The 16,675-nt window shown below is 44.7% G+C and overlaps 1 protein-coding gene across 7 annotated transcripts in view; it reads right to left on the bottom strand.

Annotated features, from left to right (window-relative positions):
• cenpe (centromere protein E) overlaps positions 1 to 16,675 on the bottom strand; it is a 187,293-nt gene that overhangs the window by 55,286 nt on the left and 115,332 nt on the right. For all 7 annotated transcript variants that reach the window (XM_038804475.1, XM_038804476.1, XM_038804481.1 and 4 more), the window contains 2 exons: positions 14,295 to 14,420; positions 149 to 382 (listed from right to left, as the gene is read on the bottom strand). In XM_038804475.1, the coding sequence (XP_038660403.1) occupies positions 149 to 382; positions 14,295 to 14,420 (360 nt within the window). The remainder of the gene's footprint in view (positions 1 to 148; positions 383 to 14,294; positions 14,421 to 16,675) is intronic.

Genomic DNA, 16,675 nt, shown 5'->3' with positions numbered 1-16,675 from the left:
ACATTGCCAAATATCTCAAGGACTTCCACCACATTGTAATAGTTATCCTGTTCATGCGAGAAAACACTGTTATAAAAAGGAATAAACTGAGCATACACGAATCCTTCATGATAAACAATATATAATCCCTCAGAATTCATCAACTCACCTTCTTGGTACTTTCCTGTAGGATGTTCTTCATTTCATCCCTCTCTGTTTTGACATTTTCAAGTCTCACCTGGAGATCATCCTTCTCCTTTACTAGCAATGACTTTTCATTCTCTAGCTGCTGAATTTCAGACTTGTGCTCTTCAGAAATCTGAACTCCAAGTTCTTCAATCTCGGTGAGCAGCAAGTCACGCTGAGACACCACACGGTTCAGCTCCTCAGTTTGCTCATGCATCTAATAGGAAAGTTCAAATTACAAACGGAACTGTATTATGAAGATCATTTCTTTCTTGCTTCACATCTTCAGGACACTGGCTTGTACACAGCAAAAGGTTACACAGTATCGTTACAGCACAGAAGAAGGCCATTCAGCCTATCGTGGCTGCACCAGCTCTCCAATTGTGCCTTTCCCCTGTACTTCTGAACATTGAATCGAAACAACCACTGTTAGAAGTCTGATTGGATCACAAGAAAAGCTATTGGGCCAGGTTTTGATGGAGCAAGGCATTTCATGGCGTGCCCAATTGGTTAGATTTTTTTTGCACAAGTTTGGGTTTTTAAAAACATTTAACCCACAAACTTGTTGGGAGTGAAAGCTGATAATGGCATGCAAAGGACAACAAGGTGTCTGGTAACTGGGTGAACACAGGGGTAACTATCTTCCATCTGTTTAACCAATACATTTTAAAGATTTGAAAAATGAACAGAAGTAGGGCCAAGGAGGAGGGTGAATTTAAGGAGATGAATTCAGGTGGAGAAGAAAAAAACATTTGGCTCCCAGAATGAGAAAGGAAGAGTGAAAAAAATATACAAAATAAATCTCCTAAAACAGTTCATAAACTGATGGATTGAGACACCCAACATTTTCGGCAGTCATTAAGTGATCATGAGGAGACTGTAATTTCCAAGCTTTATACTATAGTGAGAAATGATCTTGGTTCAAAATTTCAAGATGTAAAATCAGTGTGGGTGGAGATGACAAATGGCAAAATAGCAAAGAACGATTACATAGTTTACAAAACCAATCATTCCTTCAAGATGCAACCCCCCCCCCCCCCAACAAAAAAACCAGTCAACTGTGGCAAAGGAAGTTATGGATTATACAAGATTAAAAGAAAAGGAAGGTGTAAAGTTGCCAGAAATAGTAGTAAATCTGAGGATTGGGAGGTTTTCAGAATACAATAAAAGGAACACTGAAATTTTGTGTCTATTTTCACCAAGGATGATACAGGAAATCTCCCAGATGTAGAGATTCCAAGGGACGAGGAAGAATGAGGAGTTCGGAGGACATCCGGTGGCATTCGTGAGCGGAGCTTCGCAGCAAAAAGGCTCCCGCAGGTCCACTAAGTCGGGGCTTTTCAGGGGGTCCCCGCAAAAAAGTGTAAAGTCCCGCGAAATCGGGAGCAGAACTGGGCTCCTGGGAGCGGAGCGATCCGCCACGCCACCTTCCCCCCCCACCCCACCTCTCACGGCAGCAAAGCGCAGGGCAGGGCAAGCAGCGGCCTGGACCGAAGCGGGGGCCAAATCTGCAGGCAGGAAGGAACGGAGGAGCGACCGATGAGACCCCCTCCTCAGCAGGAGAGCGCAGGGTGCAACGAGCGGCAGCCCGGACCAAGCAGTGGGGACGGACCGACCCCCCCCCCCCCCCACCCCGGGGAGGAGGGGGAAAAGAGAGGAGACATTTGAGGGCAAGAAGAGTGAGCAAGTAGAGTGTCTCAAACCTAATACGGGTATGAACACAGAGTTGGCAAAAGTGAACTGGGAAATAAATTAAAGAGTAGGACAGTAGAGGATCAGTGGCTGACATTTAAGGAGGTATGCCATGAAGGAAGAAACATTCTGAAGGATCTACCATCTGTGTCTATCTAAGGAAGTTAAGAAGGACACTATCTGATGGAACCATCAATTCACCAGACAGGTGTTTCTGATATGAATATAGGCTTTAATCGACTTACTACAGAGCCAGCCTGTTACCCGTTGATGAACTCTCAGTGAACTGCAGGCTGACTCTGGACAAGGGTATTTATACAGCAGCACTAGGGGGAGGAGTCATGGGCGGAGCCCTGTACAATCTCCTGAGCATTCCCAGAGCTACTCCCCCTAGTGGTCGGATAACGCTACTGCGCTTACAAAGACAGTGTGAATTATCATATTACATTCACCACACTATCAAATTGAAAGAAAAGGTGCACAATGCTACAACATTTAGTGGTAGGTCAAAAAAATTGCGTACTTTTTAGAAACCAGCACAATCGACTTAAAATAGAGGAAGAAATTGGACTATAAAAGAAAACAAACAAGAAACAGATAGCAAAATCTCCAACAAGTATATAAAAAGAAAAGAAAATAGCTAAAATAAGCGTTGGCCCCTTGGAGGATGAAGCTGAGAAATTAAAAACAGAAAATAAAGAAATGGCAGAAGTGTTGAGCAGGTATTTTGTGTGTTCAATGTGAAGTCAAAAAAAATTCCCACGGCAATCACTAAAGACTCAAGGCTGCCAGACAGTCGAAGAAAACCAAGCAAGTAGTGCCCCTCTCCATCCCAAGATAGGTAGAGGAGGAAAGGAGATGGGTAGCACTGTTGACAAAGGAAGAAATAAGTCTATTAGTGAGAGTGGATCTTAGCTTGTTGCATCAAGATGGAGAATCAATTTTAGTAGAGCTAAGAAATAGCTTGGGGTAACAAATTGATGGGAAGTTTATACGCTAACGAACTGTAGTGGCATTGCAGAGCATGGTATAAATCAAGAAATTAGAGCAGCATGTGACATGGGTAATACAGTAATAATCGGCTATTTCAATTTATTTGTAGACTACGTACATCTAATTAGCACTAATGTTTTAGAGAATGAGTTTCTGGAGTGCGTATGAGATGGGTTTCTGTAGCAGTCCGTTCAGGAACCAACAAAGAATGGAGTGATTTTAGATTTAGTATCATCCAATGAGCAAGTGTTAACTAGTAACCTTAGTTTACTAGTGACTGGTAATCTTGGTGGGATCTGCTCGTTTTTAGGACAGCACGGTAGCACAGTTGCTTCACGGCACCAGGGTCCCAGGTTTGATTCCCGGTTTGGGACAGTCTGTGCGGAGTCTGCACGTTCACCGTGTGTCTGTGTTTCCTCCGGGTGCTCTGGTTTCCTCCCACAAGTTCCAAAAGACGTGTTGTTAGGTGAATTGAACATTCTGAATCTCCCTCAGTGTATCCGAACAGGCGCCGGAATGTGGCAACTAGGGGCTTTTCACAGTACTTTCATTGCAGTGTTAATGTAAGCCTACTTGTGACAATAATAAAGCTTATTATTATTATTGTTGTAATGGAGCCCATTAGGAAACAGTGACCACAACCATAAAAGTTAGTGCAGAGAGAGGCTACTCAACCCATCATTTATGCGTCTGCCAGAAACAAAACGAGGCGCTCATTTTAATCAGACTTTCAAGCACCTGGGCCGTAGCCTTGCAGGTGATTACACTTTCAAGATGCAGATACAGGTACATTTTAAATGAGTTGAGCGTTTCAGCCACAACAATAGCTGGTGAATTCCAGATGTCCACCACCTTCTGGGTGACATACCCACCATGCCCCGGGAGACAAAGCTTTTCCTCATGTCCCCTCTAATCCTTCTACAAATCAGCTTCAATCTCTGCCCTCTGGTAATCGACCCCTCAGCTCAGGGAAACAATTATTTTCTGACTACCCTAACTAGACCCCTCAATTAGGTCACTCCTTTAATCTCCTCTGTACAAAGGAAAACAACCAGAGGATTGTTTCTACTCATACCTGGCAACATTTTTGTAAATCTCCTCTACACACTCCGTAGAGCAAACATATCCTTCCTGTAATGTGCTGACCAGAACTGCATACAAAATTCCAACTGTGGTCTAATGAGCATTTTATACAGTTCCGTTACATCCCTGCTTATGTATTCATTACCTCACCCAATAAAGGAAAACGATCCACATGTTTTCTTTACCGCCTTATCTACCTCTCCTGCCACCTTCAGGGACCCGTAGATATGCACTCCAAAGTCTCTCACTTTTTCAACCTCTCTCAATGTCATTCCTTTTATTCAGTATTCCATTACTTTGTTTGCCCTACATCACACCTTTCCAGATTGAATTCAATTTGCTCTGCTCACTCAATCAAAGCATTGGTATAATTCTGGAAGCAACAGTCATCCTCTTCTGGAAGCAACAGCCATCCTCTTCATGGATAAATTTTGCGTCATCAACAAATTTCCCACCTTAAGTCCAAACCATTAATATATACAACCAACAGCAAGAGCCCCCAAGACTGTGGAACACAATGGAAACCGTTTTCCATTTGCAAATACATCCATCGATCATTACCGTTGTTTTATCTTTGAACCAATTTTGGATCCAACCTGCTACTTTCCCTGTATCCCACAAGATTTCTTTTCAGACCAGTCTGCCATGCATGACGTCATCAAATGCCTTACTGAAATCATCATAATATTCACTGCACTTCCCTCATCAATCCTCCTGGTTTGGATTTGATTAATGGTCACGTGTACCGAAGTAGAGTGAAAAGTAAAGTATTGTTCTGTGCATAGTCCAGACAGATAATTCCATACATGAAAAAAAACACAGGACATACAGAAATACACATTGTAAATACTAGACACAGACATTGGGTGAAGCATATGGAGTATAGCACTACTCAGTATAGAAGGTTTGCGAAGAGATCAGTTTAGTCCATTAGAGGGTAAATCAGGAGTTTGGTAATAGCAGGAAAATGTGTTTTGAACTTGTTAGTGAGTGTTTTCAGGCTTTTGTATCTCCTGCCCGATGGAAGTTGGAAGAAGAATAACCTGGGTGGGAGGGGTTTTTGATTTTGCTGTGCGCTTTACCAAGGCAGCAGGAAGTGTAGACAGAGTAAATGGATGGGAAGCAGTTTTGCGTGATGGACTGAACTGTGTTCACGACTTTGCTTCTTACGGTCTTGGGCCAGGCAGTTGCCATACCAAGCAGCTAGATAGGACGCTTACTATGATGCATCTGTAAAAATTGGTAAGAGTCAATGTGGACATACTGAATTTCCTTAGTTTCCCGAGGAAGTATAGGCACTGTTGTGCTTTCTTGGTCGTAGCATCAACATTCGTGGTGCAGGACAGATTGTTGGTGATGTGCACATCTTGGAAATTGAAGCTGTCGACCATCTCCACCTCGGCATCATTGATGTGTACAATACTTCACTTATGAGGGGCATAGACAGAGTGGATAGTCAGAGACTTTTTCCCAGGGTAGAGGGGTCAATTACTAGGGGGCACAGGTTTAAGGTGCGAGGGGCAAGGTTTAGAGGAGATGTACGAAGCAAGTTTTTTTTTGACACAGAGGGTAGTGGGTGTCTGAACTTTCTGCCGGAGGTGGTGGTGGAAGCAGGGACGATAGGTGACGTTTAAGGGGCATCTTGACAAATACATGAATAGGATGGGAATAGAGGGATATGGACCCCGGAAGTGTAGACTATTTTAGTTTAGAGCGGCAGCATGGTCGGCGCAGGCTTGGAAGGCCGAAGGGCCTGTTCCTGTGCTCTCCTTTCCTTTGTTCTTTGTACTTAATTTTACTGACGTTGAGGGAGATTGTTATCATTTCTCCAAGCTACTAGGTTTACTATCTCCCTCCTGTACTCTGACTCATGGCCGTGTCATCAGCAAACTTGTTGGAGCCAAAATTTGCCGCACAGTTGTATGCGTATAGGAGTACAGTAGGGAGCTAAGTACGCAGCCTTGCGGAGCCCTGGTATTAAGGACTATCTTTGAGGTGGTGTTGTTGTTTAGTTGTTGTTTATCCTTACTGATCGTGGTCTATGGATCAAGAAGTCGAGGATCCAGTTGCACAGGGAGGAGCCAAGTCCTAGGTTTGGAGCTTCGATAGGAGCTTGGCTGGAATTATGGCGTTGAAGTCAAAGCTGTATTCAATGAATGAGTCTGACACAGGAGTCCTTGTTGTCGAGATGCTCCAGGGATGAGTGTAGGGCCAGGGAAATAGAGTCTGCTGTGGACCATTTGTGGCAGTATGCAAATTGCAATGGTCAAGATATTCTGGAGTTGATGTGTCTGCGTGGGTTTCCTCTGGGTGCTCCGGTTTCCTCCCACAGTCCAAAGATGTGCAGGTTAGGTGGATTGGCCATGATAAATTGCCCTAGGTGATCAAAAAGGTTAGGAGGGGTTATTGGGTTACAGGGATAGGGTGGAGGTGAGGGCTTAAGTGGGTCGATGCAGACTCAAGGGCCGAATGGCCTCCTTCTCCACTGTAAGTTCTATGTTCTACGATGGAACGGAGTAAGAAGTGGTTGAAGGTGTCCACGAACACATCACCAGTTGGTCCACGTAGAATCCGAGTGTGTGACCAGAGTATCCGTCAGCACCCATTGCTTTTAGAGGGTTCACTTTCAAGAAGGCCGATCTGACTTCGGAAGCTGTGATGATAGGTATGGGTGTGTCAGAGGCTGCTTGGCAGTTGACAACAGTTTGATGGTTTTCTGCTTGAAGCGAGCTTAGAATGCATCAAATTCATCGGGGAGGGGTGTGCTGCTGCTGGAAATTCTACTCGGCTTTGCTTTGTAGTCTATGTTATATAAGCCTTGCAACAGCCGACAAGAATCCTGGATAACGTGTCTTTCTAAATGGCAGCTTATTCTGTCTCTCAATAAATAGTTTCCAATAATTTTCCCACCACGGGAGTCAGATTGTACTTTTCTGGCTTATCCTGCGTACCCTTTCTAAATAATGGTACAAAGTTTGCAGACCTCCAATCCTTTAGGACCCCAAGTGTATCTAGAGGAATAGGGGCTGGTTTAGCACAGGGCTAAATCGCTGGCTTTGACAGCAGGACAAGGCAGGCCAGCAGCACGGTTCAATTCCCGTACCAGCTTCCCCGAACAGGCGCCGGAATGTGGCGACTGGGGACTTTTCACAGTAACCTCATTTGAAGCCTACTCGTGACAATAAGCAATTTTCATTTAATTTCATTTTCAGGATTGGAAAACAATCCATCTGGCCCTGGTGCCTTATCAACAATCATGAATGTCAGTCTCTCCAGCATTGCTCTCTTGTTATGCTTATTATACGTAATATTACACACACTCCTCTTTAGCTAGAATGTCTGCATCGCCCTTCTTATTGAATACAAGACAAAGTACGCTTGTGTCCCCTATTCACATCTCCTGAATCAACCAACAAGTTACCATGTACATCTCTAATAGGCCCTAATTTCCTTAGTTATTCTCTTGCTCTCACTATATTGGTAAAACGCCGTCCGAATTTCCCTGCCAGTATTTTTTCTAATCCTCTCTGGGCTCTTAATTTCTATTTTTACTTCACCCCTTTTTTACTTCACTTTCTATCCTCAGGGCATTCTACCGCATGAGGCTTCTTGTGACCGCCGTAAGCTTTCTTTTTTGCTTTATCTTGGTCTACGTGCATCAGGGTAACCATGGTTCTCGATTTGGCAGTACCATACTTTTTCTTGGGTGGGGTGGGTTGGGGGAAAGAGAACAACAGGACTATACCCATAGAGTTTTAATCTTTGAATGTCTTCTTCAGATTTGATAGTTTTTCCTAGTCAAAGCTGCATCCAGTTCACTCTTGGCAGCTCATCTCAGTTTTATCACATTTATCGTCACCCAACTTGAGGCAGCACGGTAGCACAATGGTTAGCACAATTGCTTCACAGCTCCAGGGTCCCAGGTTAGATTCCCGGCTTGGGTTACTGTTTGTGCGGAGTCTGCACATTCTCGCCCTGTCTGCGTGGGTTTCCTCCGGATGCTCCGGTTTCCTCCCACAATCCAAAGATGTGCAGGTTAGCTGGATTGGCCATGCTAAATTGCCCTTCGGTTAGGTGGGGTTACTGGTTTATGGGGATAGGGTGGAGGTGTGGGCTTAAGTGGGGTGCTCCTTCCAAGAGCCGGTGCAGACTTGATGGGCCGAATGGCCTCCTTCTGCATTGTAAATTCTATGATTCAATGATACGGTCTTAAATTGGAAGTGATATGGTTCATTCTTAACTAGGGTCCTAAATCTGAACAAAGGAAATTATGAATGTACGAGGAGCATACTGGCCCTTAGGAAACCTGCAATTATAGGGTGATATTAGGAACTTGACTCCAGAAATGGGGTGCAAGATGTAGCAGGCAATTTGGGGGTGAAACAGACAGAGGGAAGAGACTGCTAGCACCCGAGTCAGAGGGTGCCCACAGTCGGAGTTACCTTGTCCCATTCAGACTTAACCTTATTCGTGGGAATACACAGGATGCCCCGGTTCAGCCAGGAAGACAGGTCATGAAAATTGTCACCGAGGCAGGCTTTGGAAAAGGATTCTGAACAAATGTCCCCAAGAGAAGAAAAATTGCTGTAAACCCCAATGTATTTTCCCCTCCAGTCGAAAAACTATGTTCACCATTACTATTTATTGTCACTTAGTCAACTTTGTATTCATGCTGCTACTGCCCGGTTTATTCCAGGGCCTTCAACTTTGCTGGCAAGCACGTTATGCAGCACTTCATTAAACACACATGCATGTGCTCCATTTAAACCATATTACCCTCATCAACTCTCTGTAAACCTTATCAAAAAAACTCAATCAAATTAATTAAACAGTTTGCCTCAACAAATTTGATCTGACTTTTCGCAACTGAATTTTGTCACAGATTATTGTTTCTATAAGCTTACCCACCACCAAGGTTAAACTGGTCGGTCTGTAGTTGCTGAATTCATCCTTGCAATTCTGTAAACAAGGGTATACATTTGGAACCAGAAAGAAAATACTGGAAAATCTCAGGTCTGGCAGCATCTGTCAGGAGAGAAAAGAGCTAACGTTTCAAGTCCAGATGACCATATGTCAAAGCTAAAAGACAGAGAAAGTTGGAAATATTTATACTGTGGAGTGAGAATTAAAGATGAGTCATAGCCACATAAACCCAGGGAAACGGGGTGCTAATGGCCACAGAAACGTTAGCTGTTTTCTCTCCCTACAGATGCTGCCAGGCCTGCTGAGATTTTCCAGCATTTTCTCTTTGGTTACAGATTCCAGCATCTGCAGTAGTTTGCTATTATTTTGTATACATTTGTAATCCTGAATTATAGGTTATGGCAATTTGCTAACAACAGATGTCAGGATAAATGGCCCATAATTCCCTAGTTTCCCCTCTCACCTTTCTTTAATAGTGGCGTGCCAAACATCATTTTTTTATGTGAAGGAACAGTTCCTGAATCAAGTCAAACTTTGGAAGATTGCAGTTAGGACATTTGCAATATTCTCACTTATTTTTTTTATTTTATTTTAATTAAAAGGCTATGGTGGATTGAGAAAATACATGAAAAGATTTAATGGTAAATCAGCAATAGCTAGTATTTAAAGTAATATTACATGGTCTACAACAAATATATGTTCCTCCAAGTCATAAAAACAGGGAACATGAATTTTCTCGTGGCTAAAAAAAAGTAAAGATCGTGGTATGCTCAAGGATTGGGAGCAATTTAGAATCCAAAGAATGACTGAAAAACTGAAAAAGGGAAGAGAATATTGTGGGAGGAAACCAGAGCACCCGGAAGAGAACATGGGCAGCACGGTAGTTAGCACTGCTGCCTCGACTTCCGCTTGTGACCATGGAATGATTGGTCACAGAAAGGGCTGTTCCTGTTCAAAGTCACAGAAATGGGCTCTTTTTACACAGATCCTGACTCGGGTGCTAGCCGGGTGGAATTCTAATGAAAAGGCGAAAGTCAATGTTCTTCAAACTCGGGGGCACGACCCGCGGGTGGGTTGCGGAGGCCTCCTTCGCGGCGTTCCGATTGCGCAAATCCCCGCGCAGCAGCCGGCTTTTAATAACGCCGTCTGCAAGCGGCCTTTAAATAGCCGTGAACATGCAAAAAAAATTCAGCTGCATTGCGCATGCACGCATGATCGGTGCGCATGCGCAAAATCTACGCGCATGCGAGCTGACGATCGGACGCGCATGCGCAGTGCGGCCGCTATCTTTTTTAAACTGTCGCAGTTTTTTGTTTTATCTTCAAAGGGAGAACTGAGTGGACAATGCTTGGAAATCGGGGTGCTGGCACTATGTAATGGTCGGGAGCATGTTTGAAGTGGGTTTAGGGATTGGGGGATTTTCACCTTATTTTGGGGGGGGGGGGGGTCATTAGGATGTACCTTTGGGCAGGGGCAGCCGCGCTAGCAGGTTATGCTGGTGAACGGAAGTGAGGTGGTGGGGGAGAAGGCCAAGAAGGGGGGGGGTTTCTGCAACGCGGTAGGGGGCGAGAGATGCCATGGTCAAGGGCGAAGAAAGGGCCATCCGGGATGGGCTAGGTGCAGAGTGGAATTAAAGAGGCAGGAGTTAGGTGGGGAAGATGACGGATGGTAGAGGGGATTGGAGGTGCAAGCCTCCGGTAAGGTTGGTAACTTGGAACGTCCGGGGACTGAATGGGCCGGTTAAAAGGTTGCGGGTGTTCGCGCACCTCAGGAGCTCGAAAGCGGGGGTTGTCTTTTTGCAGGAGACACACCTCCGTGTGAAGGACCAGGTTAGGTTAAGGAAGGGATGGGTTGGACAGGTTTTTCACTCGGGGTTCGATTTGAAATAGAGGGGTGTGGCGATTTTAATGAGCAAAAAAATAGGATTAGTGAGTGCGAATGAGGTTAGGGATCCAGGTGGGAGATATGAGATTGTGAGTGGGGTATTGGAAGGGGCAAAGGTAGTGTTGGTAAAAGTGTATGCCCCAAATTGGGATGGTGTGGGTCTTCTGAGCGGGTTGCCGGCAGCAATCCCGGAATTGGCCACGTACCAGTCTGATCATGGCAGGAGATTTTAACTGTGTCCTGGAGCAGAGGGTGGATAGATCGAGCCCCAGGTCGAAGGGTAGGGTACGAATGGGAAGGGAACTGGGGGGGGGGGGGGAGGTTTATGGAGAGGATGGGTGTGGTGGATCCATGGCGCTTTCAGAACCCAGGGGGAAGGAAGTATTCCTTCTTTCACACGTCTATGAGGTCTATTCGGGGATTGATTACTTTGTACTGAGTCGGGAGATTTTGGTTGGGGTGGAGGGGGCAGAGTATGCGGGGATAGTTATCTCGGACCATGCACCCCACTGGCTGGATATTCGGTTCAGTACGGGACGAGAGCAGAGGCCGGGGTGGAGGTTTGACTCGGGGCTGTTGGCAGATGGAGGTTTTGTGATAAGGTGCGATTGGCGATTAGGGATTATATGGAGTTCAATCAGAATGGGGAGGTGTCGGCGGGCATTTTTTGGGCAGCACTGAAGGCAGTGGCCCGGGGAGAAATTCTCTCATTTACGGTTCGTGCGAATAAGGAAAGGAGGGCGGAACATGACGGTCTAGTGAGCGAGATAATGGACACGGAATATTAGAGGGTGCCCTCCGTGGAGGGATTGGCGAGGAGGAAAAGTTGCAGGGGCAATTTGACAGGCTGACAACGGGGAGGGCGGTAGGGCAACTGCGTAGGGCAAGAGGGGTGCAATGAGTGTATGGAGAGAAGGCGAGCCGCATGCTGGCGCACCAGCTGCAGAGGCAGGCTGCATCCAGGGAAATATTGGAGAACCAGACTGGGGCTGGGGATGTGGTGTCAGAGCCAGGGAAGATAAATGAGGCATTTAGAGAATATTACCAGGAACTTTATGAGACAGACCCAGGAGGAGAGGAGGGGGACATGGGGAGGTTTCTGGACAAGCTGGAATTTCGTCAGGTGGAGGAAGCAAAGAGGCAGGCGTTGGAGGAGCCCCTGGGGCTGAGTGAGGTGCTGGATAATATCAGGGGTATGAAGTCAGGGAAGGCCCCTGGGCTGGATGGGTAACCAGCAGAATTTTATAAGGAATTTGTGGCGGACCTGGCACCACATATGTTGGGGGCGTTTAATGAAGCACTGGAGAAGGGGGAGTTGCCAGAGACGATGAAGCAGGCAGTAATCACACTAATCCCAAAAAAAGGGAAGGATCCGGTGGAATGTGGGTCGAATAGACCCATATCACTATTAAACATGGATGTGAAAGTATTGGCTAAGTTGTTGGCGGGGAGGATGGAGGATTGTGTCCAGGGGTGGTTGCAGAAGATCAAACAGGCTTTGTGAAGGGCAGGCAGCTCACGAGTATTATAAGACGGCTGTTCAATGTGGTGATGAATCCATCGAGAGCTCTGGTACCGGAGGTGGTGGTGTCCATGGACGGGGAGAAAGCATTTGATCGGGTGGAGTGGCGGTACTTGCTCGAAGTTTTGGGATGTTTGGGTTTGGGCCAAGATTTGGGCATGGGTGCGGTTGCTGTATATGGCGTCAAGAGCAAGGGTGAGGACGAATGATATGAGCTCACGAAGCTTTGACTTACACAGGGGTACGAGGCAGGGGTGCCTGCTGTCACTGCTGCTATTTGCGCTGGCCATAGAGCCATTGGCGATGGCTCTGAGGGGGTGGGCAGAGTGGCAGGGGATAATGAGGGGACAGAGGGAGCATAGGGTGTCACCCTATGCCGATGACCTCTTACTGTATGTTGCGGATCCGATGGAGAATATGGGAACGATTAGGATAGTGTATACAGGAGGTGGAGGGAAATGAGGCTGGTCAAGGTGAGGGATTTTTATTTGGAGGAAGAGTTTGCCAGTCTGGAGGAGCTATGGGAGAGGGTAGAGCTGCCGAGGGATAGTGAGTTCAGGTTCTACAGGTTCGGGACTTTGCATGAAAGGTCTGGAAGGGGTTCCCTAGACAGCCGGGATACACCCTGCGACTGCTGCTTCCGGATGGTTGGGTGACCTGTATGACTTCCTGCGGTTAGAGAAGATAAAGTATGAGTTAAAGGGCTCAGCAGGAGAGTTTGAGAAAAGGTGGGGGATGTTTGTGACTATATTTGAGGAGTTGTTCACCGCAGGGGGGTGGGTGATTGGGAGGAGGGGACATGAAAAAGGAGAAAAATCTGTACAAACTGTATAGTTGATTGTTAGGAAGAATGTTTCCCGGGGTGTTTATTTACTGTAACTTACTTTGATACAAGTTTGAATAAAATGCGTTTTTAAAAAAGCACTCCTGCCTCACAGCTCCAGGGACCCAGATTTATTTCCAGCCTCGGGTGACTGTCTGTGTGGAGTTTGCACTTTTTCCGTGTTTGTGTGGGTTTTCTCAGAGTGCTCTGGTTTCCTCCCACTGCCCAAAGATGTGCAGGTTAAGTAGATTGGCCCCTAAGTGTCCAAAAGGTTAGATGGGGTTATTGGGTTACGGGGATAAGGTGGAGGCGTGGGCTTAAGTAGGGTGCTCTGTCCAAGGGTCGGTGCAGACTCAATGGGCTGAATGGCCTCCTTCTGCACTGTAAATTCTATGATTCTAATATGAATGCAAGCTTGCACGTAAAGTGGGACTGCAAGAGCTTCTTTAGGTGTGGGAAAAGGAAAAGATTAGCATGGAGAAAGGTGGGTCCATTACAGGCAGAGCCAGAATATATAATGGCAAATAAAGAAATGTGAAGGAACTAAATATTTACTTTGTCAGAGAAAGACGCAGAAAATCACCCAGAAATATATGAGGGGATCAGAACATAGAAAATACAGCACAGAACAGGCCCCTCGGCCCATGATGTTGTGCCAAACTTTTGTCCTAGATTAGGAACAAATTAATCTGCACCCCATCATTCTACCGTAATCCATGTACCTATCCAATAGCCGCTTGAAGGTCCCTAATGTTTCCGACTCAACTACTTCCACAAGCAAGATTTGTGAATATGAGGAACTGAAAGAAATTAGCATTAATAATAAGAGGTAGTATTAAAAAATTTAATTGGATTGAAGGTTGATAAATCCCCTGGACCCGAATCGGAACAGAATAGTTTTTTTTAAAATATACATTTAGAGTAGCCAATTTTTTTTCCCCCCAATTAAGGGGCAATTTCGCTTGGCCAATCCACCTAACCTGCACATCTTGTGTGTGAAACCCACGCAGACACGGGGAGAATGTGCAAACTCCACACGGACTGTGACCCAGAGCCGGGATTCAAACCCGGGTCCTCAGCGCCGTAGTCCCAGTGCTAACCACTGCGCCACATGCCGCCCTTAGGAACAGAATCATGACTGATTGGTCAATTTTCTCACTGTAATTTCTATCCTTACATAACTGTAGGAAGTATTCAAATCTTTCAAACCTTTTCCTTCTCTTCATTTAACAAGTGTTCCAATTCAGACAGACTTCCTTTTAGCTTCACCTCCACATTTTGATTCAATCTTAGCTTGTCCTGTAGACTTCTCAGTTCTGCCTGGTTCTCTATACACTATGCAAAAAAAAAAATCATATTTCATAATATAATTTCAATACATATTGCATAAATCAGTAAAGGATTATTTGACAACATCCATTTTCCTATTGCTGGAAGGTAAATTTAAATGTGCTTTTTGGGAAGTGTTAGGCTATGGTCATGATCTAAAAGATAAACCTTTCTCCTAAATTCCATTAAACTTTACATGCTTCCCAGCACTATGCATAAAAGTCGTATTTCAACATGTAGCAAAACAAATGGTAAAATTAAATATCACCCAGGCACCCCAATTCGGTTTAATAATAAAGGAGGGCGGCAGAAATGTCAAAATAAATCTGTAAGAAGTCTTACAACACCAGGTTAAAGTCCAACAGGTTTGTTTGGAATCACTAGCTTTTGGAGCACTGCTCCTTCCTCAGATGAATGGAGAGGTGGGTTCCAGAAACATTTATATAGACAAAGTCAAAGATGCAATACGATACTTTGAATGCAAGTCTTTGCAGGTAATTAAGTCTACAGGATAAATCTGAAACATGCTAATGTTCGAGTATTAATGTTTTTCAATGTACACAAGGTAGGTGAACATATTGTTCATTTATCTTCAATAATCTCAGAACAAGAATGTGCTAAATTCAATTAACTACTTGGGAGTCAATTTGTAAACCAATTCATTAGAATAAAACTTTTGATATATTATTGGAAAGTGAAAAATGGCTCCATATGGCAACTTTTTAAAAATTCTTCCAATTAAGGAGCAAATTAGCGTGGCCAATCCACATACCCTGCACACCTTTGGGTGTGACAATGAGACCCACACAGAGAATGTGCAAACTCCACACGGGCAGTGACCCGAGGCCGGGTTCGAACCCGGTCTTCAGGGCCTTGAGGCAGCAGTGCTAACCACTGCACCACAATGCTGTGGAATCCATAATAAACTGTTCCTTAGCAAAAGATGTGGGTCTGCAGAGACAGATGGATATAGCCGAAACAAAAATGGATTCTGTGTAAACTGCAGTAACCACCCAAGGACAGGTGGGGAGATAAGGTATGCAAACGAAGGATTGAAAATACTCGTTTTCTATTGGTCCACATACCCTGTTTTCTATTGGCTAGAAATGCTGCCCCTTCAATGGTTTAAAATGAAAATTTAACTATCATAATATCAGTGTGTTGACATGCAAATTGAGGGATTAGACTGCGTCTGAAAACCTATTGGTTGAAAATGTTACATGTCTTACTGCTTTGCTAGACTCAGGCAGAACATTGCACTGAATCCGACTGTGTTGTTCTCCTGGTGAATAAGCAAAAAAAAACTTTGATTAAAGAGTAATTGGCGTGCCTACTTGCTAATTTCCATAATGCCACCCCAATTTGGCGACTTTAGGGTATTTTACTTTGATTTGTTGAGTTGGGTTAATTTCAGAAGACAATGTTTCATGAACTTGGTTTAAAAGTAAACAGGAATTGCTCAAGAACCATTCAACATTTTGTCTGACAATTTATGCATTAAGTTGCTGCAGATTCCAAATCCTTATAATTCTGAATTTAAGCTTATTGCATTCAAGACAACATTACAGTTACTATCTCTTTGAAATGATAAACCACAGCACTAATTAGCTTCTGGTGTGGAATCATGGAACATGACAAACATAATAATAATTAATAATAAATAATAGCTTATTGTCACATGTAGGCTTCAATGAAGTTACTATGAAAAGCTCCTAGTCGCCACATTCCAGCGCCTGTTCGGGGAGGCCGGTACGGGCATTGAACCCGCGCTGCTGTCCCTGTTCTGCATTACAAGTCAGCTGTTTAGCCCACTGTGCTAAACCAGCCCCTAATATCAGAATTTGAGACGCTAGAAAGAGAACCTTCGGCCGATCGTGCCTGCCAGCCATCAAGCTGTATGCTGTGGTGTTTCTTTTTTTTTTTAAATAATTTTTATTGAAAAATTCTGTATTTATACAACAATAACGCACCATAGTAAAATACCAAAAATAACAATAATATTAACAATCATAAACATTCGCCCCACCTCCATGAACAACACAGCATTTTAACAACGCCGCAAATTAACACAATATAAAGTTATAGAATAGACACTACAAAAAGGAACACCCCCCTTCCAGTGCTGGGCATGCCCAGAACATATGGGCGTGGTTCGCTGGACTCCTCGAACATCTGGTGCACCTCTCCTCACCCCCAAAGAACCTACTCATCCTAGTCCCGGACATGTGGGCCCGGTGCAGCACCTTAAATTGGATGTCGCC

The sequence above is a fragment of the Scyliorhinus canicula genome, chromosome 8, assembly GCF_902713615.1.
Source record: "Scyliorhinus canicula chromosome 8, sScyCan1.1, whole genome shotgun sequence".
Lineage (NCBI taxonomy): Eukaryota > Metazoa > Chordata > Chondrichthyes > Carcharhiniformes > Scyliorhinidae > Scyliorhinus > Scyliorhinus canicula.
The sequence above is the reverse complement of the archived record's forward strand: the minus strand, read 5'-3'. Positions and strand labels throughout refer to the sequence as shown.